This window comes from Mya arenaria, chromosome 14 (assembly GCF_026914265.1).
Source record: "Mya arenaria isolate MELC-2E11 chromosome 14, ASM2691426v1".
In the NCBI taxonomy this organism is placed as follows: Eukaryota; Metazoa; Mollusca; class Bivalvia; order Myida; family Myidae; genus Mya; species Mya arenaria.
Genome location: NC_069135.1, coordinates 1795930 through 1823238, shown reverse-complemented (window position 1 = coordinate 1823238; position 27309 = coordinate 1795930). Strand labels below are relative to the sequence as shown.

At 36.3% G+C, this 27309-nt stretch overlaps 1 protein-coding gene across 2 annotated transcripts; it reads left to right on the top strand.

The window, feature by feature from the left end:
- The first annotated feature begins 19052 nt into the window (after window positions 1-19052).
- LOC128217092 (15-hydroxyprostaglandin dehydrogenase [NAD(+)]-like) lies at window positions 19053-25049 on the top strand. 2 transcript variants are annotated; one of them, XM_052923975.1, is made up of 7 exons: window positions 19053-19224; window positions 19960-20083; window positions 20430-20536; window positions 20889-20985; window positions 21201-21277; window positions 24301-24470; window positions 24651-25049. In XM_052923975.1, the coding sequence occupies exons 1-7, from the start codon at window positions 19132-19134 to the stop codon at window positions 24778-24780; spliced, it is 798 nt and encodes a 265-aa protein (XP_052779935.1). In that variant the 5' UTR covers window positions 19053-19131; the 3' UTR covers window positions 24781-25049. The 2 variants fall into 2 exon arrangements, with proteins under 2 accessions (XP_052779935.1, XP_052779936.1); XM_052923976.1 differs by having other exon boundaries at window positions 24273-24470; window positions 24651-24788.
- Window positions 25050-27309: the final 2260 nt, after the last annotated feature.

The following is a 27309-nucleotide window of genomic DNA, read 5'->3' as shown; positions in this document are numbered from 1 at the left end:
ATAAAGTTTAACTAATCAAATCCCAGACTCTTTTTGTGAGTCGCTCTGGCAACGCCAAATAACTATTTAATAATTGAGGCATAAGGATTAATAGATACAAATTCAATTTGAAACTCGATCGAAGTCGAGATGAGTACATATCTATGAAAGACACATGCGAATTTGTTTGCAATATAGCTTCTGTTTCTGGAAAGTTCACAGATGAAAAGTTCGCGATTCATTTTAGTGCTTCTGTCATTGTACGCGAGCCGCAGAATGTTATCAATCCATAACATCATGACTGTGGTTTTAAGAAGAAAACATGAGTAATTATGTTCTGTCGTCATTGTGTAATCTACTTAAGTAATCTAACACTTAAACCTAAACCTACAGTCAGGTGCTAACAAGTATTTCAACTTATTTGTTATTATCAATTTGAGTTTTGTCTTTATTTAAATGACATTTTAACAGGAGAAGTAATATTTGTTACATCAGTAAATTTCGAATACTGAATCAGTTTCATTTATTTATTTAAATAAACTTTATGTGTTATTGCGAGTTTAGGTAATATTTGTTTATCGTCAAAGTTTGCATATTTTATCAGTTTCATTTTATTTTTTTAAATAAACTTAATCTGTTAGTGCGATTTCATTATTATTATTATTATTATTATTATTATTATTATTATTATTATTATTATTATTATTATTATTATAAAGGAAATGTGCCGTTTTATGTCAGTACTGTTTCTATCATCAATCATGCAAACATACAATGGGGAAATATCGTTCACTTAATTGTCATCTGAAATTTAGCTGAGGAATATTTATTTTGAAAATGAGCATAAAGTTCGTGAAATAATTACAGTTTTATACTTGCTTTATATGGATATATTTTATGTATATATTATATGTATATGCGGCTTCGCTGCTCCCAGCTCCATTTTCTGTAGATCGCCAAAATTTAACAATAGCAAATTTGGAGTTCGCACTTATTTGACCTACTGACTTCGACTCGTTCGACTTAGTGGCTGTGTAGTAACGTGATATTTTGGCGCGAAACTTCAACCTTCGTTAGATCAACGTCGGCAATGGTTACTAGTTTAATACGGAACTGCTAGGACACTTGATTTATTATGGTTTCCATTGGAATGGATTTACTTCATTTAGAATAAAAGAGGTGAAATGACCTTAATTAAAAAACTCTTGAGTTCTTCATTGTCAAAGCAACAAATTGTTGACGTTTGGGGCATAAATGTTATTTTAGTTTGTTTTTTCTATGTATTCACCGTGAAAGCGTCGTACATTTCGCTAAAATGATCGTGTTTCGTCTTCCAGTCATTTTCTTATGCAATGAACTTAACTAATTGACAAGTTTTGCGCTGATATTTTTTTTTTGATATTTCGTCAATTAGAAATACCATTACGTAATTTCAGTACATATCTGATTAATTTTAATCTATGTATTTAGCTAAATGTTTAAAAGATTGCCATGGTGGATGTGGTTTTTATCTCACAAGGATGTGTAGATACTGCTTTTTATGACACTTTTTATGACTCAGTTGACTAAAGACCAGTAAGGGGGTGGTATTTCGTAAATAAATAAAGGCACAAGGCTGTATGATCCAACACATCCAACCACCTCTGACAAACAACGTCCAACAACTCATCAGGCGGAGTCAGACTCCCATTTGCCCTGAGTTGACAGCATCCTCAACTGTCAATTAAAGACACCCTATGCATGTGCATCGGCACAGATGTCTTCAGAAAAATAGACGTATAGTTTTGTGTTACGCAAAATAAATGACTTTCTCTACTAAGAGAAATTGAGCTTCAGCAAGTCGGAAAAATTATCATCCAACCAAAAAGTGCAAACACGAAGACTGTTTATTGGTCCAAAATAAGTGCAAACACGGAGACTTTTCATGTACCCCTAAATAAGTGCAAACACGGATTCATTTATGCATGTGCGCCCAAATAAGTGCGAACCTCCAGACTGTTCACTGGCCCACAAATTAGAGCGAACACGAAGACTGTTCATTGGCCCACAAATAAGAGCGAACACGAAGACTGTTCATTGGCCAACAAATAAGAGCGAACACGAAGACTGTTCATTGGCCAACAAATAATGCAAACACGGAGACTATTCATGTACCCCCAAATAAGAGGGAACACGAAGACTGTTCATTGGCCAACAAATAAGAGCGAACACGAAGACTGTTCATTGGCCAACAAATAAGAGCGAACACAAAGACTGTTCATTGGCCCACAAATAAGTGCGAACACAAAGACTATTCATTGGCCAACAAATAAGAGCGAACACGAAGACTGTTCATTGGCCAACAAATAAGAGCGAACACAAAGACTGTTCGTTGGCCCACAAATAAGAGTGAACACGAAGACTGTTCATGTACCCCCAAATTAGTGCGAACAAGAAGACTGTTCATTGGCCAACAAATAAGTGCGAACACGAAGACTATTCATTGGCCCACAAATAAGTGCGAACACGAAGACTATTCATTGGCCCACAAATAAGTGCGAACACGAAGGCTGTTCATTGGCCCACAAATAAGTGCGAACACGAAGACTGTTCATTGGCCAACAAATAAGTGCGAACACGAAGACTGTTCATTGGCCCACAAATTAGAGCGAACACGAAGACTGTTCATTGGCCCACAAATAAGTGCGAACACGAAGGCTGTTCATTGGCCCACAAATAAGTGCGAACACGAAGGCTGTTCATTGGCCCACAAATAAGTGCGAACACGAAGACTGTTCATTGGCCCACAAATTAGAGCGAACACGAAGACTGTTCATTGGCCCACAAATAAGTGCGAACACGAAGACTGTTCATTGGCCCACAAATTAGAGCGAACACGAAGACTGTTCGTTGGCCCACAAATAAGTGCGAACACGAAGACTGTTCATTGGCCAACAAATAAGAGCGAACACGAAGACTGTTCATTGGCCCACAAATAAGTGCGAACACGAAGACTATTCATTGGCCCACAAATAAGTGCGAACACGAAGACTGTTCATTGGCCCACAAATAAGTGCGAACACGAAGACTATTCATTGGCCAACAAATAAGAGCGAACACGAAGACTATTCATTGGCCAACAAATAAGAGCGAACACGAAGACTGTTCATTGGCCCACAAATAAGTGCGAACACGAAGACTATTCATTGGCCAACAAATAAGAGCGAACACGAAGACTGTTCATTGGCCAACAAATAAGAGCGAACACGAAGACTGTTCATTGGCCAACAAATAAGAGCGAACACGAAGACTGTTCATTGGCCAACAAATAAGTGCGAACACGAAGACTGTTCATTGGCCCACAAATATGTGCGAACACGAAGACTGTTCATTGGCCAACAAATAAGAGCGAACACGAAGACTGTTCATTGGCCAACAAATAAGTGCGAACACGAAGACTATTCATTGGCCAACAAATAAGAGCGAACACGAAGACTGTTCATTGGCCCACAAATAAGTGCGAACACGAAGACTATTCATTGGCCAACAAATAAGTGCGAACACGAAGACTATTCATTGGCCAACAAATAAGAGCGAACACGAAGACTATTCATTGGCCAACAAATAAGAGCGAACACGAAGACTGTTCATTGGCCCACAAATAAGTGCGAACACGAAGACTATTCATTGGCCAACAAATAAGAGCGAACACGAAGACTGTTCATTGGCCAACAAATAAGAGCGAACACGAAGACTGTTCATTGGCCAACAAATAAGAGCGAACACGAAGACTGTTCATTGGCCAACAAATAAGTGCGAACACGAAGACTGTTCATTGGCCCACAAATATGTGCGAACACGAAGACTGTTCATTGGCCAACAAATAAGAGCGAACACGAAGACTGTTCATTGGCCAACAAATAAGTGCGAACACGAAGACTATTCATTGGCCAACAAATAAGAGCGAACACGAAGACTGTTCATTGGCCCACAAATAAGTGCGAACACGAAGACTATTCATTGGCCCACAAATAAGTGCGAACACGAAGACTATTCATTGGCCAACAAATAAGAGCGAACACGAAGACTGTTCATTGGCCCACAAATAAGTGCGAACACGAAGACTATTCATTGGCCCACAAATAAGTGCGAACACGAAGACTGTTTATTGGCCAACAAATAAGTGCGAACACGAAGACTGTTCATTGGCCCACAAATAAGTGCGAACACGAAGACTATTCATTGGCCAACAAATAAGTGCGAACACGAAGACTGTTCATTGGCCCACAAATAAGTGCGAACACGAAGACTGTTCATTGGCCAACAAATAAGTGCGAACACGAAGACTATTCATTGGCCCACAAATAAGTGCGAACACGAAAACTGTTCATTGGCCCACAAATAAGTGCGAACACGAAGACTATTCATTGGCCCACAAATAAGTGCGAACACGAAGACTATTCATTGGCCAACAAATAAGAGCGAACACGAAGACTGTTCATTGGCCCACAAATAAGTGCGAACACGAAGACTATTCATTGGCCCACAAATAAGTGCGAACACGAAGACTGTTTATTGGCCAACAAATAAGTGCGAACACGAAGACTGTTCATTGGCCCACAAATAAGTGCGAACACGAAGACTATTCATTGGCCCACAAATAAGTGCGAACACGAAGACTGTTCATTGGCCCACAAATAAGTGCGAACACGAAGACTGTTCATTGGCCAACAAATAAGAGCGAACACGAAGACTGTTCATTGGCCCACAAATAAGTGCGAACACGAAGACTGTTCATTGGCCCACAAATAAGTGCGAACACGAAGACTGTTCATTGGCCAACAAATAAGTGCGAACACGAAGACTGTTCATTGGCCCACAAATAAGTGCGAACACGAAGACTGTTCATTGGCCCACAAATAAGTGCTAACACGAAGACTGTTCATTGGCCAACAAATAAGTGCGAACACGAAGACTGTTCATTGGCCCACAAATAAGTGCGAACACGAAGACTATTCATTGGCCAACAAATAAGTGCGAACACGAAGACTGTTCATTGGCCCACAAATAAGTGCTAACACGAAGACTGTTCATTGGCCAACAAATAAGTGCGAACACGAAGACTGTTCATTGGCCCACAAATAAGTGCGAACACGAAGACTGTTCATTGGCCCACAAATAAGTGCTAACACGAAGACTGTTCATTGGCCAACAAATAAGTGCGAACACGAAGACTGTTCATTGGCCCACAAATAAGTGCGAACACGAAGACTATTCATTGGCCAACAAATAAGTGCGAACACGAAGACTGTTCATTGGCCCACAAATAAGTGCGAACACGAAGACTGTTCATTGGCCAACAAATAAGAGCGAACACGAAGACTGTTCATTGGCCCACAAATAAGTGCGAACACGAAGACTGTTCATTGGCCCACAAATAAGTGCGAACACGAAGACTGTTCATTGGCCCACAAATAAGTGCGAACACGAAGACTGTTCATTGGCCCACAAATAAGTGCTAACACGAAGACTGTTCATTGGCCAACAAATAAGTGCGAACACGAAGACTGTTCATTGGCCCACAATTAAGTGCGAACACGAAGACTGTTCATTGGCCCACAAATAAGTGCGAACACGAAGACTGTTCATTGGCCCACAAATAAGTGCGAACACGAAGACTGTTCATTGGCCAACAAATAAGTGCGAACACGAAGACTATTCATTGGCCCACAAATAAGTGCGAACACGAAAACTGTTCATTAGCCCACAAATAAGTGCGAACACGAAGACTATTCATTGGCCCACAAATAAGTGCGAACACGAAGACTATTCATTGGCCAACAAATAAGAGCGAACACGAAGACTGTTCATTGGCCCACAAATAAGTGCGAACACGAAGACTATTCATTGGCCCACAAATAAGTGCGAACACGAAGACTGTTTATTGGCCAACAAATAAGTGCGAACACGAAGACTGTTCATTGGCCCACAAATAAGTGCGAACACGAAGACTATTCATTGGCCCACAAATAAGTGCGAACACGAAGACTGTTCATTGGCCCACAAATAAGTGCGAACACGAAGACTGTTCATTGGCCAACAAATAAGTGCGAACACGAAGACTATTCATTGGCCCACAAATAAGTGCGAACACGAAGACTGTTCATTGGCCCACAAATAAGTGCGAACACGAAGACTGTTCATTGGCCCACAAATAAGTGCGAACACGAAGACTGTTCATTGGCCAACAAATAAGTGCGAACACGAAGACTGTTCATTGGCCCACAAATAAGTGCGAACACGAAGACTGTTCATTGGCCAACAAATAAGTGCGAACACGAAGACTATTCATTGGCCCACAAATAAGTGCGAACACGAAGACTGTTCATTGGCCAACAAATAAGTGCGAACACGAAGACTATTCATTGGCCCACAAATAAGTGCGAACACGAAGACTGTTCACTGGCCAACAAATAAGTGCGAACACGAAGACTATTCATTGGCCCACAAATAAGTGCGAACACGAAGACTGTTCATTGGCCAACAAATAAGTGCGAACACGAAGACTGTTCACTGGCCAACAAATAAGTGCGAACACGAAGACTGTTCATTGGCCAACAAATAAGTGCGAACACGAAGACTGTATTTGTATTTGTATACGTTTAGAAACCATGAGAAATAAACGGAATTATTGATATTTACGTCCGTCTGTTTTTAAGCTCATTTCACTGTTGAACACAAGAAATAAACAATAACTTATAAAATTATCTTTATTTGTCAAACAAGCTCTGAGTATTAGAAGATTTTTAATATTGATTCACAATTGTAATAGTTTTATTCATCCTCACCTGATTTATAATATATTTATGATTCTATTTTATATAATGATTAAACTATGTCATACCATGTGTTTGTTTATTAATATTAATTTGTAGTTAAGAATATGGTGTACGTTGTACAAGTCTTAATAAAATATGTGTTCTGTTCTGTTCTTTAAATGTAAGCAGCGGTGTAATGGATACGGTCCCCGTCTAAAGGCTTTAAGTACCCGAGTTTGAATCCTGCTGCTTGCTGTTAATAAGTTCTCATATAATTTTATCATTATATTCATAAAAAAAAAATCATGTCTAAACTAACAATCTTCATATGTTATTCAACATTTTCAGTCAAGTTTAATATTTGGGCACATTAAAACAGACGCTATTATGCCTTTAACTTTTTAACGAAAATAATAATTTACAGCCATGACCTACAAAAATCATATCTAGTATTTTAATCATACTGTTAAATAATCCGTAACATCATGATTGTGGTTTTAAGATTCATCATAAAAACAATTTGAAAGAAAAATACCATACGCTATGACGTTTTTGTGTAATATTATCACTTCATCGATCTACAGTCAGGTGCAAACAGTTATGTCAATCAGTTTGTCAATTGTGAGCTTTGTCTCAAATTCAATGGCATTTTAACGGAAGTGAAGTAATAAATTGTGATATTGTTAAATTCCAATTTTTTATCAGTTTATATGAAATGTGTCGTTTTAAAGTCAATACTTTTATAGCATCAGTCGTGCAATGGTTAAACTATCGTTAACTTAATTGTCATCTGAAATTTAGTTGTGAAATATTTATATTACAATGTAACAGCTCCGAGCTCCATTTTTTTATAGATCGCCTTAATTAAACAATAACAAATTTGGAGCTCGCACTTACTTGACCTACTTACACCGTCCCTTTCGACTAAGTCGCTGTGTTGTTACGTGATATTTTGGCGCAAAACTTAAACCTTTTTTGACCAGTGTCAGTAATAGTGAATAGTCACACAATTTCGAGGACACTTGATTTTTTTTAATTTATTTTACTCCCCGTTTTGTGCTGTTGTTCCGTGTTTCTTGTCTGTGTGTTTTGTTTTTGTGTTCTTTGGCGTTGACCCTGTGCCATTAAACGGGGTTTATGTTGAAACTTTTGGCTACTGAGCTTGCTTCTGTAGCTTTTCATACAAATATTATAATGGTTTCAATTGGAATCGATTTACATCATTTAGAACAAAATAAGAGAAATAATACCTATATCTAAAAACGCTCGAGTTCTTTATTGTCAAAGCAACAAATTGTTGGTGTATTAATGTTACTTGTTTGTTTTTATTTGTAATCACATGATAGGTTTTTTTTAACCATCTCGGACAAAAAAAACTCCTACAACTCACCAGGCGGAGTCAGGCTCCCATTTGCCCTGAGTTGACAGCACCCTCAGCTGTCAATTAAAGACACCAAGTGCATACATAAACGGCACAGATTTCTTTAGAAATCAGACGTAAACTTTTGTGTTCCGCAAAAATGAAATACTGTCTCTAGAAGTGAAATTGAGCTACAGCAACTATCATCGACTGTTATTGACCCACCAAAAAGGGCGAAAAAGAATACTCTTCATTGGCCCTCAAATAAGTACGAACACGATGATGGTTTTGGGCGAACGCTTTTCGTCTAACTAACCCCTGGATATATAAACATATTTCATCTGCCTACAACAAAACATGTTTGTTTTTTTCTTTCAACGTCTAAAGTTATTCGGTTTAATACGCAGTTATCAATGAATTAATATTTCTGGGTAAGAAATAAAGATTGCTTTTAAAGTTACTATTAAATAATACTGTTAGTAACGTTTTCAAAGTCATTATGGAACACGCAAAAAAAACTATTCGCTTAAAGCTCCATTGACCTTAGTGTTATATCTTTGTAACTGTTGAACATAAACCTGTTTCAAATGATGTCAAAATAATATTGCATTACCAGCATCCAGAGTTCACATATTTGTGTACCGGATACCTTTATTGGTATTAAATTCAAGACGGCCGCCCAAATCGCCAATACCTTCTGCACTTGACTGTAGATGATAAAAATAATTATTATTGGAATTCCGAGTGTCATAGGGTTTAATGAGGGGCTTTACTTCCTTATTTTCATGAATCTCTTCTCTGCACTTCAACGGTTAAATGGTTATACTCTGTTTAACCAGTTCCCACAAGCAAATTATATTCACAATTTCACAAAACATTTTAATTTAAGGTGCAGTGCATTTCCTTTATGAGCCGTTCTGGCTTCGTTAGGCAAGATCAAGATATTTTTACACTATTGTCATTCACTATACTCAGGTTAACATATTCATTGAAAGCTTTTAAAGTATTTTACTATTTCCTGATCATAAATACTTCGACAATATTTGAAACAAACTTGATATATCTCTTAAGTCATCTGGACATCGAAAATCATGATTTTACTTCTTTTGTGTTATTCGTGCCTTCTTGTTATCTCAGGAACACAGGATGTCACGTGTGGAGCTGATTGCAGTTGTCATGGTTATACGATGGCATGTTTAGGTGTAAACCTTCCAACATATTTACCGTGGAATATCACAGAGATATTCCTTCAGGATGTGGACTTTAAAGAAGTTGCAAAGCACTTTCAATCTCAACCACAAGAATGGTCAGCAATAACACGCCTCAACTTACAATCGACCTTCAGCAAGGAAATTGTATCGGGAATGTTTACCGTCTTTAAGGTTCTGAAATATCTAAAGGTCGAAGGAGACGTATTTAGCAACATCAGTATTTCTGCTTTCGTTGGCCTCGATACTGTCGAAACATTGGATCTCTCTGCTAATTTATTGTATGATTCAGTTGCCAAGGCTCTTTGTTTTGTGAAGAACGGAATCCATGTGCTTTCAAATTTAAAGATGTTAAACATTTCATGGATAGGAAGGAAATATTTCACGCCGGTGAACATGGATTGGAACTTCTTTGTAAGTATGTCAAGCGGAAGAAGACTGAAGCATCTCGACATGTTTTATCTCATATTAACCTCGCTGTTTTAGACATAAGGTACTTTTACCCTTTGTGTGACAATGGTCTAGAAACCCTTGTTTTAGAATTCGCTGTGTTTTCCTCCGTTGGCTATTACTACATTCCAGGTGAGTTGTGCCCGCGTTTGAAATCGGTCAGTTTCGAAGGATCATTGTTTGCAAGTGGAGTTCTGAACTATATTTCGTTACTATCCCATTTTCATTGCAGATCTCTCGTATTCTATAACACTGTAGCAGAGCTAAATTTGAAGAGTGTCTCTGACACTGAAATGACCATTTGTCATCCAGACCGACAGGTTATTCTGGATTTCTCGGAGTGTCCTTTACAATTTCAAAAGATTTTTGACGCTGCCAACAAGTTGAAGTTTTTAAATACAACGGTTATTCTCCATCCAACAACTGCTTCGACTCTACAATATCTAGACTTTTCCTTATGGAGTACAAATCCCCAGAGACTTTGGCGCCATCAGTGAATTTACGTTTACTTGATATTTCGAAAAATAAACTACAACAAATGAATCAAATGTACCCACAAGAATTTAAGCGGTTATTGCTACCACTTACACAGTTAAAAGAGCTAAAAATGTCTAGCAACAGATTGGAAGACTTACCGACAACTTTTCTGTCTGGCAATTCGCATTTGGTGCGTATAGATTTGTCAAACAACATGTTAAAAGAAATCACTTTCGGCATAAATCATTTGGAAATGTTGCAAGTAATAGACTTATCTGGAAACAACTTTCAAATCATAGATTCAAATACACTACAATTGTTCCAGAGATTAAGTTCAGTTTTTGTGGATCTTCGCGATTATCAATTAAATTGCGGATGTGAATCAACTGAACAGGAATTGATCGAATGGATGAAAGATAATGCGAGGAAGGGGGGGTGTAGCTAGTTTCTACTGTGACTATAAAGGTAAAGAGCTTAATATAGCTCTTGAATCTTCAGTAAACGATATACAAAGAGACTGCATGATGAAGGTTGTTCACACAGTTCTTACTGTGACCATTCCAAGTTGTATAGCTATATCGTCTGTGTTAGTGATAACAATTATTGTGTTTCGAAGGCGTCGTTTGAAACGAAGGGTCTTATTGGATGTTATAGAAACGATCAGGAAGGGTGAATTCACCAACGATTTCTTGACATTCCTTTGCTTTGCCAGCGACGACACAGAATTAGTTGAAAGAGACGTGTATCCACATTTTAATTCCACCTTTAAGGATATCATTGGCGTTGACAAGGAGTTTGTTTGCAAAGGAGACTTAAATTTCCGGCCAGGATTTCGGATTTTGGACGAGACTGAGAAATGCCTAGAGAAATGTTCCGTGTTGGTAGCAGCTGTTTCCAAAACCTTCTGTCAACGACATTGGTGTGAGAACGAATTGCTTCAAGCCGTCAACAGCGGCAAACCGATTGTACTGCTCATGCTAGAGAAGGTTGACAAGAAGTTAATGCCGCATGTTATAAATCAGTTCTTTGGAACATTAGTTCATGCATCCCTGATATATGATGGAAAAGAAACCAAGCTGGTTCCTGACTGGCGCGTCCTGTGTAAGGCAATCATTGAGCTGGCCGGAATAACATCTACTAAAACAACAGAGGGCCAGGATATTTCGAATGAAATGCCAGAAAACAATACTGGTTTAGAAGATTTAGAAGATGTCCAGATAGAGATGCATTAATGAACATGTTGTTAACGGTGAAATATCCCTTAACGATAGGCTTAAGTGGCATTAGCAGTCTAATATATACGGGTCTTATATTAAAAACTTACGCCTTAACATTCCGTTTGTTCGACACCTAGAGGATATTGTTTGTATCAGTGAGATATCGATTACATTTCATCGAGTAAGAACTGAAAATAATGTGTTCACCAGCGGCGTAGCCACGAGTTAAAATACTAACAGTCGATGTTCACCAGCGGCGCAGCCACGAGTAAAAATACTAACTATTGGTGTTCACCAGCGGCGCAGCCATGAGTAAAAATACTAACTATTGGTGTTCACCAGCGGCGCAGCCACGAGTAAAAATACTAACTATTGGTGTTCACCAGCGGCGCAGCCACGAGTAAAAATACTAACTATTGGTGTTCACCAGCGGGGCAGCCACGAGTAAAAATACTAACTATTGGTGTTCACCAGCGGCGCAGCCACGAGTTAAAATACTAACTGTCGGAGAGGAAATACAATTGATATCTCATGGAAACAAACATGTTCATTATGTGTTATGTCCTAAAAACTCATATCTAAAATTTCATATAAAATATTTGATCATCATTCTCGTGTTGTTGTTGTTGTTGTTCTACAATAAATTGAACCCATTTATATTGTAGTTATAAATATTCCTCATTTATAAATGCTTTGTTAAAAGGTGCAAAATTAATGTATTATTATTTTTAACTCATTTGATTTTAGGCCACACCAAATTGATATTTCGTTCCGCGGATTTACCGCTCCTATTTTTTTGAAAATGTAAAAAAAAAAATTTTATTTTTTTTGTGCGCCCGCACCTCCATTTTGATCGCCAAGCAGATTTTTTTCAGGTAATAATTTATTAAAAGTCTAAAAATAATCAAGTATAATTTTTCTACGCTAGTTTTCGTGTTTTTGTAAAGGGAAGTTACCGATGCGTAGTGTTTTATACTGTATATCGATCGGTTTAGCATGGGTTTCAATAAATTCAATTAAAATGGCGGCTTCCGGTATAAACAATGTGGCTCGAAGTTTGGAAATTAAATCTTATTTTTGACAATAAATATGTTTTGAGCATGCTTGAAGTCATTGTTGATCGTCTCATGCACTGAAGGATCATTCTTTAAAGCAATCATTATGCAATAAAGCATGTGTATCTGAGACTGGTAGCGATTATATTGCTTAATAAGTGACTCGTTTTGAATGGAAATCGGAATGATCAACTTAGTACTAATTTATTCAAGTCATTATACAAGGGACCAAAATTTTACCTCGTTACGACGATGCTGAGGATGACAGGTCAACTTAACTGGAACTTGAGTCATTGTTTGGTCCAAATTGATGTATCAAGCTCATTTTTGATCAAATTCTGACAAAACCACAGTTTTGAACAAATATCTTTTTACAAATAGCGATATAAACACTGGTCTGGATATACCTCGACATAAGTAAGCCTAAGTTTATCACCTTTTATTTTGTTTTTATTTGCAGCATAATCCGAGATTGTAATGCACTTGTCAATTGTAACCACTGCCCCGCCCACCCCTCGCCCTTGTTCCAGGGGTATACCGGGGACAGCAAGGGCAATGGGCTGTGTTTTTACCTTTCATGTGGCCCCGCAGTGCCTAGTGAATGTAGTTTTGTCTTCATATTGAAAATAGTCGGGAATGGGCCTCACATAGGTATTCGGGGTTGTGGGGCCTTTTGGCAGGGATTTTACCAGCATTGTGTCCCTGCAGGTCGGGTATTTTACCCGGGTTTTGAGAGACCGGAAGTCAAAGTCCCCGCTATTCCGGACTTATGGGGGGGGCATATACAATTGGCTGGTGCATAAAAACATCTAAATAACCAAAAAAGTACTCTGAAAAATACCCTTGTTCTTTTTGTTTTAATAAGCACATGTCATTGCATTTCCTATGATAATAAAAACAAAATTTAGTCTATGTTATATGGAGTCTGATGTTTGATGATGCCTGTGTAAGTGATCATTTTTTACAAATCCATAATCAATCCTAAGTTATGTCTAAATACAGTTGCATATGATGTTAAACTGATTCAGGTAGATTTATATAAGTCGTTTAAAACTTTTTACTAAAAGCAGGGTTATTTATTATTATGAATGTTCATCATATTTAATTACGTTTTAATTATATAAGAAATTAGATTAATCCATATAATGTTTGTACTAAACACGGATGAATAAATAGTGTGTATTTCGACATTTTCCCAATGTCCATAAGAGGTTCAGTTCAAGATGGCATTAAAATGGGTTTAAGGGCAATTATTTTGAACAATCTTTCTTATTTATATTAAGTATAAGGAAAAAAATGTTTTCGTTCTTCGCTCGCTTCGGTTTTTATGAAAACTGACAAAAAAAATATTTCGCTCGCTCGCTCCAATTTTTTTGGGCAAAAATCAGAGGACTAAACATTAATTTGGTGTGGCCTTAATGATCAAAACAAAAAAAGCATATGATTTATGAACAGACAAAAAATATTAGCGATATTTTGGTGCTTTTATGACTGGGGACTTTGTGGCCACATAGCTTATACTATTAATATTTAGGCTAACATTTTTTTTCTGTACAGAAATCACATATTGTTTCATTTTTTCATCAATAAAGTTAAAAAGTTAAACATAATAATGCATTAAAATAAAATAAAAATGCATCAACCTATAGTGTGCCCTTTTTATAAATATAAACAATTCTATAATGTTTGTATCCCTCGGTGATTTACACCTTTTTCTGTATTTTATGTTGTCTCAAACAACATTATTCGCACTTATGCAAGTACTTCAGAAATCAAAAGTAGTTCAGCCCTTTTTAGAGATAGAAAGGTTATCATATTTGTTTTACTCTGCATCGTAAAGAAATCGGATGACAAAATCTCTTTTCTACCTTTTTGTTTGCACTATAATACACAGAAAATAAGGATTTGTATAGAATCGAATCCAGCAATTATGCAATAAGTCTATGCTCGATTTGTGATACAATCTGATGTTGAAGTTTCTGATTATCTTCCTTCGACTATTTTTCCTAAGGATATTCATTGTTTATTGTTTCAAAAAATGTTTTGAAATAATTGGTCATATTCTTAAAGATTAATTGACCAGACTTAAAATATTATGATTAACGGTCTTCTTAATTTGCGACACAAGTAATTGAAGTTCAGGTAAAACTATCAATTTAAAGGCCTAGTTTCAGCCTACTATAAGTGACCCCCCCCCCCCCCCCCCTACAATAGCTCGCCCTACCAGAAATATGTGTGTAGTAAACAACTTCTGTTTATTGATCAGTATCTTAATTATCCTATGCTGCCTATCAGATCTCAGATCGAAGTGTCCTGGGGGTTTTTAACAAATGACCAAAACATCATTATCTTTTGAAGACAGGTGCTATTATCATCTTTCATTACTTGTTTTCAAAAGCATGAAATGTTTGACTCCTTCGTACTTCACAGAATTGTTAACATTTGCCAAAAATGAGCACTATAACTTGCGTTCTTCAGAAAACAAGGATCTTTTTGTTGTAAAACCTAGAAAAAACTATATCAAAAATACATTTGCCTATAAAGCAATGAAAATTTGGAATTATCTTCCTACATACATTAAATGTCAAGATAAGCTACCAGCCTTTAAACATGCATTAAAAGGGTACTTATTGGCAGAATAATTTTATCACATGAACAAAAAATCTTGACACTTTATTTAATTCACATTATAATAAATAGTTCATTGTTTACATGAATTGTGTTAATGTACGTATATGACATTCTTGCAACAACTTGTAATGGATACTACCAAATATGTAAATATATTGATTGAATGTGGTTTTACTGAATATATCTACATTATTTACAGTATGAAATTATTGTAATTTATAATCATCATATTAAACTGAGTTGTGTTTGTCGAAGAAATGTATGATAGTGATAGTGTGATTGTATGTTTTGTATTTTGCTTAATATGTAACTTAGTACATGTGTTTTTGTAATACTTTTTGTGTGAAGGCCATGCTGGAAATAAGTAGTATGTCTGTAATGATTGTACACTTAGTATGTAACCTTCGTTAAATAAAGTTGTTATTATTATTATTATTATTATTATACTAGGTTTATTTTGTTCACTTTTTCAAATAATATTTAATAATTATTATTACAAAGCTTTAGAATTAGAATAAGAGTTATGTAACATATATAATAGCCCATTAATATGATTTATATTATACAACATAAATGGAATGAAATTATGATACATCATATATCACTAACATGAATGAATTTGTTAAAAATAATAATAATAATTGTAAAACGTTTTGGAAATTGATATTTGTATCATATTTAAAAGAAATGGTCTCCAGACGGAACTAGAGAACAGACTACCAATCCATCGGGACCAAATGTTTTGGATATAACAATATTTACCATGTATGTAAAGTGGATTGAAATATATAAATTAAATAACTATTAAAACACTTCTATTTGTTTATTATTTACTTATGGGCTGTGCATATTGCTTATAGTTTTAGTGAGGTTATCAACTCTAAAAGCGTTCACTCTCAATGTCCCTGAGCCAATAAAAACATACACAAGCAAGTCGACCCCTTCTGTGACATCAGTGCAATAACAGTGTGAGTATACCACGTGATAAATTACGTCATAAATGCTACGTCGGAACGCAGCATTTGGCTTCGAATGAAAACTTTAAACAAAGATAACTTTTCTTTTTCTTCACCATTTTAAGTGAAACAATGTGCAGTCTATGTCGCTTGAAGAGCCTCACCTTCATTTAATAACCGGAGTATGATTAGGTGATTTGTTTCCTCAAACACTTCGACAAACATGTTCTCCAAAAAAATGTTAAGAAGGTGCTCCGTCAGGCGGTAGTTTTATAAAAAGGTTTGTCGGAGTGTTTAAAGAAACTAAACTCTTCATAAAACTCTGGTACAAGACCGTAGGCGGGGCTCTGTAAGCGGCATAGACTGCGCTATGTTTAATTTAAAATGGTGCAGAAATGGTTTAGTTTTCTTTGTTTAAATTCTTGATCCGATGCAAAATATTGCCTTTCAACGAATCATTTATGACGCAATTTATCACGTGGTATTCACACACTGAATATAAAGGGATGCACAGCAGGGAATTAACATGCCAAAGATTCATTAAACTAGCCTTTTAAGCTAACAATTCATTTCATAGTATGACCCCAAATCCACAGGCCTCTGGCTCATTGTTTGTGTCTAAAATGTTGGTTAATATCATTTTGGGTACATATAATGAGGTAAACAACACATCTGAAGATATTTAATGCATTTGATATACAAAGAAAGATACAAGGTATGTAACTCAAACTTACCGGATTTCATGGTAGAGTCCAGTTTTTTAATTAACGTAGAAACAATCCATTTTTAACTAGATTCCATGAACAGCGGGGTTGATTCCTTGAAATGGTCTGCAATATGTCGGTATAACTATATTGTCTTTAGACGAACAAGCCAAATTCAATGTCCCATTCTCGTCTATTTCGCTATTATCTGAGCGCTTGTCAGGAAAATGGCTGCTTCATACGAAATTTTAAGTGAACTTAAATTTGAAGACTGTTATGGTTGTTCACCAAGACATACGTTTGTCTTTTTGTGGCATTTCGGAATGGAATTGTATCACCTATACACAGAAGCATAAACTCACTTAAGTGCATGTTTCCGTGTGTAGTGCTTTTCGACGTGCTGTTTACAGATTGGAATGTACTGTTTCGGCCTAATCTACATAAACTCGACTATTTGATGAGTTAGTTCAATCCATTCGTATTCAATTGCAGAGCCAGTCAATTCAGTCGATTTGGAAATATCTTCAATTGAATTGAAGAGCTCTCCTTGGAAATGATATAGCCGGATACCTCTAAATCAATTGGTGCTAAGATTAATTCGATTGTTTAGAGCTCTCTTTAATGGAACTGAAGACGTCTTTAATTTTTTGAAGAGCTCTTCAAATATTTGAGAAAATGCTGATTTGGGTTTCATAATTTAAAAGTAGTCTAAATAAGTACTGGATTGATGGGACAAAGCTTGATCCCAAATGCAATCATTGAAAGGAATAGAGAGAGAGAGAAGCTGCTGATGAAGTTTTTGTACAAAAATAAAGAGTTTTCAAAGATAGCCTTTTAACTCACGGTAGTGATTGTGAACATATTCACATATAATAATACGGCAAACTACATGCGATTATTTATAGTGACAAATCATGAGTTTTTAAAAAGAAATTTAAATTGACAATATACTAGAATGAGATTATGAATGTGGACTAAATTAATATTGATAAAAGTATACCAAACCAAGTGGTTTCTAGCCTTTCCCGCCCACTTACGAAATGAGGATGGGGTTTAATAAATGTTAGGCCATACCAAATCGATTTTAGTTTAGCGTCGGCACTGAAAAAGCAACAAACAAAAACGTGTCAAAATAAAACAACAACATAGAAGCTAGGTACAGACAAGTACTTGCAAAATTACGACTAGCGTTCCATAGATTAAATATTGAAATTGGGAGACATGATAATATTGTAAGAAATGAGAGAAAGTGTTCCTTTTGTTACTAAAACGACCTGGAAGTCGAGTACAATAATGTCCAGTGTATGCTGGTGTTCGTAGAAATTATACCAAGGTACTATTCAGAATATATTAGTATGGCTAACTTAATTTTTCTTCTGCAAACTGATAATAAATCACTAATTGTTAAATTAGCAATATTTTGTTTCAAAGTCATGCTCTTTCTTAAGACCTAAAAAACAACCAGACACTATTGAACACATAACTATTTTGGCATGGTATTACCGTTTACGAGTGATTTCGAGAAGATTTGACATTGTATTTCATATAATCAAATATAACTAACATAATTGGGACACTGGCGTAGAAACGGATGAAACAATATATCGTTAGAAATGCACCGAGTGACATGAATGCTATATTAAATAATTAGTCATTTTAAGTCTTTTTATTTAAATTTACTCAGTTTATAAATTTTTGTTCGATGCTGAATTAGTACATTTTTAATACTATAAGGGATGAATCATAAACTATAGCTGTTGTTAAACCTTAAGATGGTGATTGTTGTCATTTTCTATTTCCCTTTCTTTAAAAGTTCCACCATTAACGGACAATCACTTCTTTTAAATTGAAGTTGTTATATATTTTGTACACAAACCATAACTTTGTTGACTTTCTGATTTTATAATAAATGAGGGCGTGAGAGAGAGTGTGTGGAAAAGATAATACTAATACTGCTTCCGTCACCCGGAAAGCTTCGCCATGACAGGTTCCCATCCCATCTTAAAGGCCAGTGCGCCACCGTATTCAACAATAATGATAATAAAAATTGATGATAATAAATTAAGTATGTTCACTTTGAAAATGTATGATTGACTTTATCTTGGTTATAATGTTTATATATATACATGAGGCTGCTACGTCCCTGTAATATAAATGTGTCGGAGCTACTCATAAACAATTCACTTTACTATTTAAACCGGACTTGACTTTGTGTACATGTACGCGTGTTAAATGACCACTTGACATTATTTCTGGAGGATATATTTAACAGTTAGAGGCCTCTTTAACTTTCAAAAATGAAGATACCGGGCGCAGTTGTCATAGTAACTGGCGGTTCCCGTGGGCTTGGTCGAGCATTCTCTGTGGAGTTGCTGAAACGAGGCGCAAGGGTGAGACCCTTAAAGTTTAACTTATAATTGTGTACAAACATGTAAAGTTATAGCGCACTTAGTTATGTATTAGTTTGTGGGTTCAATAAGAAATAGTCGATGTACATTTATGTACAGTTGGTATGGTATACGATATATAGTGAACTAGCAGCTATAGCTATCTAGGTAAAAGCGCCACAGCATGCCAGGGCAGTGTAAATATTCATAGCGTATCATGTGTTATCAAGTAACAACGGCTATGCTTAAACAAGGTATACAACATGCTTCAGTGTCACTCCATTTGTACTGAGTATAGTTCATGTGATGTTGCACCTAAAGCACAATTATGCGCCAAAACAAGCATTAAAAGTACCATTTTTTTCAAAACATGTTAACGACATCGCTGTTAACTGTTAAAGGTGAGATGGTCTATGATGGCCTATATGTATTTGTTCCATAAAGCAATTACTAATAAAACATTGTCCCAAATCTGGTTAGGAAATTTGCAGAGCATAAGAGAACCGTGAAACTCCCAGAGAAATATAGATTTGAAAGTTAACAAAGATACCATTTACAACGTTGGTAACAATTATTAACATTGTTCTGAACAGTCGGACCGTTAAACAATGAAACGTTTATAGATACGCAAAAACCGCTAGATCATGAAGTTACTGTAGCACTGTTGTCAGCGAGCCCCGTCACAAGAAATCTTTTTAATTGCTATCACCATGCACTGATAATATGTGCTGTCTCCAGGTGTGTGTTGCGGACATCAACGAGACGGAGGGCCGTCAGACGGAGGCGGAACTGCAGCGACAGTACGGTGCGGACAAGGCGTTCTTTGTTAAATGTGACGTAACCAAGGAAGACGACACGAAAGGTGAACGCTTAACCTCGTTGTATGAGTTTATACAGTAGTTTAATGTAATCTACAAACTTTACACTAGGATATAAAATCTTCTTTCCACTGTTTTTGTACCGAGGTCCCCGTATCCCGTTCTGTTGTACATAATAAAATGCAATGTGTGAAAGCATTTGCAATCGCAAATGATGTGTGAAAGGGTCAAATAATGGCCATTATGCCGTTCCGTTTTATAAGGGGGCATTCTCAATTATTTTGTCTTCCAAAATCTTTCTTATGTGTAAAGTTTCTGGAAGGTCAAACTATGATTTCTTTCCAACTGACTAACCATCTCTTGGCGTGAGTTATACAAATATCACTGCAGATCTGTGGCGGGTGGCGGTGGAGCGCTTCACGACGGTCGACCTGATGGTGAACAACGCCGGCATCATGAACGAAACCCTAGTGGAGGAGACTGTGCAGATCAACCTGGTGAGATACTCGCAGCCTTTACCAACGCTTCCCTAAACTAAAGTTATCCGCAAACTATGCTCATTCGTCGCGAGCAACATGCTCTAGTACATGAAATGCTATGTGCGTATGTCGAGGAATGAGCACCCGACCTCTCGCTCTGTGCGGACACAATGTGGTCGCTATAACAACAAGCTGAATTTCGAGACCATCCAAGTGCAGCTATATGCATATCAAAAGTCCAGTTAAACATGTACTTGCTCTTGATTTAAAGACAAAAATAAACTCACACTAGACATAAGAAATGGATCAAAATATTGCGGACGATATATATATTGCGAGAGGCCTATTTGTGTGTTTCTTTTGGTGTTAGATGGGAGCCATGCGGGGCTCGATGCTGGCGTTCGAACACATGCGGAGGGACCGGGGAGGGAAGGGCGGTGTCATCATCAACGTTGCTTCCACTGCAGGTACGCCGCTCCGCCAGAGGAGGGTTACAGGCGGTTTAGATAAACAGTCCTGATTTGGAAGTATAACGCAGATGAGATACATACGCGGCACCCTAGTATTTGTAATAATGATCCTTTGTAGTGGAAAAGGCAACAGATATAATTTGTTATTACAAGCATAACTAATCAAAACATTTCAACACACGAGTTTTGAGTGTTATTGTAACTTGTTTCAGGGTTGTTTCCTGTGTTCTTCATGCCCACATATGTTGCCTCCAAGTACGCCCTCGTCGGATTTACACGCAGCTGGGCCGTAAGTTATCGTTCCTTTATACAAAAAACGTACATAAATATACACATATGCAAAATGTGTGGCATACTGTGAAATCATTTATATTCGTTGGCATGAAATTTCATGGGTTGCCGAAAATTTACAGTTTCGTGGGTACTTGAATTCGTGGTTTTTCATTTTTGAAAAAAAATCGAAACTGCGATCGTCCTAGATCGTCTGCATTATCTCCACGCGCTGGCCCGTGATTTCCGTCCTCTACGTCACTCGGTTTATGACACTCGCTTAAGTGGAACGACATGCCAATTAGTGCATATACCCATGTCAATTATCGATTTAATTGGAAATTAAGGTCATAAAAGAAGATGTACCCTGACCATAAAAACGGATAGGCGAAGCCATTGAATGCCAATTAAAAAATTTGCAAACTGTGAAAACACCGAAAAGGTCCGTATATTTGAGTAAGCAATCCCAAAAGTTAGCTGATGTTTACAAATTCAATTACTTTTTATCATCTTATTTTATATCATTGACAAATCATTTCAATATTTATTCACACTTTTTTGTTTAATAAGTATTATGAACACGTTGTTTTGTACATTGTCACGTTGGGTGCTCAGTAGCCTCCAATGTAATCGATTAATCATTTCATTAAAGAAAAAAAATCGAAAACCGACACTCATCACTCACATCTTGTCAACCTGGAGATTTTTATGTTGACAGTTCATTTATTTTCACAATTTTGACAAGCTGTAAATCTTTAATACAGTACATTATCAGAACAGAAATTTTATTCTACTTAAGCATAAAAAGCTCATCGTCACAACAATATGTATAGAAATAATGCATGGCATGTGACAATTATAACATAAGTTCTATTAATAAATCAATCATAAGTTTGATATAGATATTGTGAGAGTGTGTATAACAATAATAAGAATGTCATCGATATTAAGGTATAATATGAAAAGGTAATGATTTCGGTGTTATAAAAATCTATATGAATTTCTCTCTCTATATAAATACTTCTCAACGTTGATTAATACAGCCGCAAGGTTCAAGCTGCGTGATACATACAACTTTGTGGCTACTGTTTAAGGATATGAATATTACAACAAAAAGACAACAAAAAACAACAACAACAATAACAACAAAAGGAAAAACACGCACACAAAAGGAAAAAGAATATGTACATCTCGTATGTCCTAAGGATCTACAGATTTATGTTTAAACACTACCGATTATGATACAATCAAAATACCAAAGAAACATAGCAAACATTTATACTATATTAAGGAATCACGTAATTTGAAGGACTTATCACAGTAAAGCGCTAACTTCCTTAGGGTGGTTTGGTTGTTACTTTGCATTAAAACAATATATTTCATCAAACTCGTATGAGTGTAAAAATACTTCGGAATATATTGACGTCTAAGGTCCGCATATACTGGACATTTGAGGACGAAATGAAATTCGTCCTCAATATCATTTAAATTACAGAGTGAACATTTTCTTTCATTCCTAGGAACCTTATTGTGTCGACCTATTTCTATAATTAGTTTATGTGATGAAAGGCGCAATTTAGATAAAATACTTCTATACTTTGTATTTTCAACAAGACTGAGATATGAAGATTGTTCAAAATTTGTCTTAATTTCTTTAAACACATCTAGAGACGGAGACAAGTCTAACCCAGACCTCCAATTGCTGATATAAATATCTCTGAGTCTACTTTTTAGTACGGGAACAAAAACGTCCATTTTTACCGACTCAATGTATAACCATATTTCATAAAGACCGGATGATTGGAGAATTTCCTTAACCTTTGATGCCCAGTTCGTAGACGAATGATTTTCAACACTATACATTTGATCCTGTAATATAACATTTAAAATGCAATTATCTCGCTTGACGATATATATGAAGTTTTAAGAAATATTTAACCATTCTTACATGTCTTTCGATATATAATGGGAACCTGCCCAACTCTCCGTACAAAGCCAACGTAATGGTTGACTGTTTCACATTTAATACCCATTTACAAAACTTTTTGTGGACTCTTTCTACCACGTCCGAATTTATATAACCCCAGACTTCAGAACCATAGTTAAGGACTGATAATATGTATGCATCAAACAGATTAAACATTATATATATTGGCACTTTAATATTACGGACTAGCGCCATCAAAGAGTGAAGTGATCTCAACCCCTTTCCAGCTAAAGTTTTTGTAGCTTGCATAAATGCACCGCCACTACTAAATACAATTCCTAAATAATTAAACGAGCTAACAATTTCCACTTCCTTATTGTCATAAAACCATTTATCATTAATACCTAGTCTTCCACCCTTTCTGAACACCATTACCTTAGTCTTATCTATATTAACAGTGAGGTTCCATTTGCGACAGTATGAATGTAAACTATTTAGAGAATTCTGCAATCCTGCCTTAGTCTCTGATACATTAACCGCATCGTCGGCAAAAAGCAGCAAATAAATTGAAATATGGTCAATGTTAATTCCGACGAACAATGAACAACACACGTTTAGGCACGTACTTCTGTCATTTGGTTCATAAAAACACATATAAATGATCTGGTTTATAATTTGTTAAAGGCAGATATAATATACTAACAAAACAATTACAGTAAGCTATACAGTGAGATGGGTACTGACGCTGTATATTGCGACCTCGGTAACGAATAAACTAGAGTATGTACATACCATGGCAAGTGAAAACGTGAATAAAGGGTCTTTATTTCGTGGGATCTTGAATTCGTGGATCACCTAACCCACGAAAACCACGAACATTAATGCCCCACGAACATTAATGATTTCACAGTAGTTGAAACACTATTATAACAAGCTATATTGGTGGTTACAAAGTATAGAATTTCGGACTGGAGAAAATATATGACCAATTGTCTCAGCAACATGACTCCAGCATTCAGAAATACTTAAATGTATCATAGAAGTTAACTTCCATTACTTAAATAATCTAAATTTTACCTTGTTAAAGCCACCTCAATATCGCGTTGTGTTCGTAGTCGAACCCGTGCCAGGCGAGGTTTGGTGTGAACTGGGCGGTCCTGTGCCCCGCCTTCGCCGACACGAGCATGCTGTCTGTGGCCCTGGACGGCCCCGACCCTCCCCTCGTTACCTACCAAGAAAACAAGGAGCAGGTTATCGCAACAGTCAAGACAATAGGCATCAACAGGTACTCGACGTTACATGTTCATGCTATTATTAATGAGACGGAGTAAAACCTACCTTATATTGCGAAAACAAAAGTCATTTTATATTCATATTTATATAAATAAAACTGTTTTCAATCCCCTACAGGAACACGTTTGAACTCGTTGAATCTTGTTCACAAACTTTTCCATTCCGTCTTCAGCGTGGATGACGTTTCCCGTGCGTTCGTTGAGCTGGTAGAGAAAGACGATAACAACGGTGCCGTCGTCACAGTCGAGAAGAACATGGGCGGAGCCGTCTACCGCTTCGTCAAAAATCCAAACTGTCTCTGACACCATCGCGTCGACCACTTAACCGTCGACGTTTCATCCAACCCTATCTAACGTACTTCGACCTAAATTCCGTCTCAAAGAACTTAGTCACGTAGACCGACGTCAACCAGTCATCTTCGCACACTGAACTCATTAAATGGCAATTGTGTGCCATAATATAACTAGATCTTGTTTAAAGCATTTTCGGGTTAGCTGTATTTGGATCTTGCTTTCATTTATTGTGTGTTGCATTGACAACTCTTTAAAAAAAATAAAAAAATACAATCGTGTTTGTCGACATACGTTTTGACCCTAACATGAGAGCCAACATCACTGATGTTGTTGTTGTGTCAGTGCATAATATAATCATCAGTGTGAGTATACCACGTGATAAATTACGTCATATATGCTACGTCGAAAGTCAATATTTTGCTTAAAATGAAGGCTTAAAACAAAGATAACTTTAAATGAAACGAAGTACAGTTTATGTCGCTTAAAGAACCCTGCCTTCGTTTTTGTCATCAAACACTTCTTAATAACTGAATGTGCCATTTCATTAAAAGACATTCTGATCCAAGGTAGCCCCAAGGTATTTGACAGAAAGGGTGGATTTTATAACTGTACCATTACATGTTACATTGAGGTTAGAGTTAGATTTTAGTTTACACTTGGATCAAACAAAATTGACTCGGTCTTTCCTAATTGCAGTGACAACTTATACTAGCCAGTATGAATCTACTAGCCATTTACTCACATTATTTAAATCATCAGTTAAAACAATATTTCAATCGGAACTCCTCTACCATTTTCCATCGAATGAAAAATGGTCGAGAAGTTTCGATTGGAGATATTTAGGTCAAATTATACTAATTTAGAAATAAATGCCACAAGACACAAGATTCAAAATTGTGCGCTATCACTAAAAGGCGTGGGGGCAGTACATTAACGTATACTAAGTCACTCTCTTTGGCACGATAATGCGCGAAAAAAAAAGCATTTTAGTTAGAGTCACAAACCCTCACAAAGTATGCACGTGATGTAGGCTGCATGTGAAGATTGCACCTGGGGTCAAGGTCAAGATCACTCTAACTAAATTAGAAAAAAAATGCTTCATATCTTTAGTTCAAATTAAACTATTGTGTTAAAATATGTCATGTAGGTATATTTCAAGGAGAAAAGTCTGGTATTGCTTTTTTATGTCCTACCCTTTCGTTGTGCAACTGGTAATGAGGATGCACAGTTATCCACTATCGGTGGAATAATCACCTTTGTTTCTGTGACATAGGTGGGAAGTGGGGCATCTGTGTTCTACGGACTCATTTTTTGCCATGCATTTTTTGGATACATTTTTTAGGGTCATGTTTTTGAGGGGAATGAACTATTTTTGCTCCTTTTTGCGTATCTTGCGTGGATCTTTCGAATCATAGCGCGGTAATCATGTGACAAAGTCATGACTAAAACCAAGAAAGGAAACAAAAAACATCAGAAAGAAATTTAAGCAATTTTTCGATAGTGGATGATGTAATCCTCGGTAGCATAGTAGAGAGAGCTCCGGGCCACAGTTTCACGAATATTAATCGTAGCAAGCTTAAATATCTCATTTCATTCAGTCAAATGTCTTACATACTCTTGATTTTTTTACTAGGCAAAAATATTTATCGTGATTATCAAAAATATCATTTCCTTATAAAGTCCAAAAAATCTTAAAAATGTAAACATTACACGAAATATAGAGAAACGAAACAGATCGAGCTTAGCTAAATCCTGTTATAGGTGATGTTTCGAGAAATCGGGGCCTGACTTTTAGTCACAGGTGACATTTCGTCATAGGTTAGCTCACACCAAGCCCTCTTAGTCTAATTTGTGTCAATAACATTTAATTAACTTAATAACGTTCAAAGTAATTTGCTTACTTAAGACACTTTCTTAAGTTAAGTATTTCACCGGTCTTATTCTATAATAACCTAATAATATCTGAAATACGTTGCTTTCATTGATTTTATTTGATACCCACACACATTTATGTTAAAAGATCGTACTTTTATTTTAATATGAATTAGGAAATACTCGTAAGAAGTTGTATGGATACGGCCCCTGTTCGGTACAAAATGCAAACCGAATACAAGTGTTGTACTACGAAACAAATACACACCAAGGTAACGGATATTCCCATGCATCATAATAATTTATTAATGAAATTTTCGACAAATTATTAATTGGCATATTGGTCAAATACTTGCAGTTATATTCGTGGCTAATTACGAACCAATCAATCTTCGGAAATGAAATTATAGGTCAAGTGGTTGCCACTACAACCATAAATATCTGACCACAGGCGTGTTAGTCATTCATATTAAATACCAATGTTTGTATATATAAGAAATACCTCGTCATAAAACGTTTATGTTATTGATCGAACTAAGCAAATGTTACTGTATTTTGTGTGAAATGACTTTATGTCAATAATAAATAAAAGAATATACTCAAATCGCGCATTCCGTCGAGAACGATCCGCACAACCAATCAGTAACAGCACATTGATCACGTGCT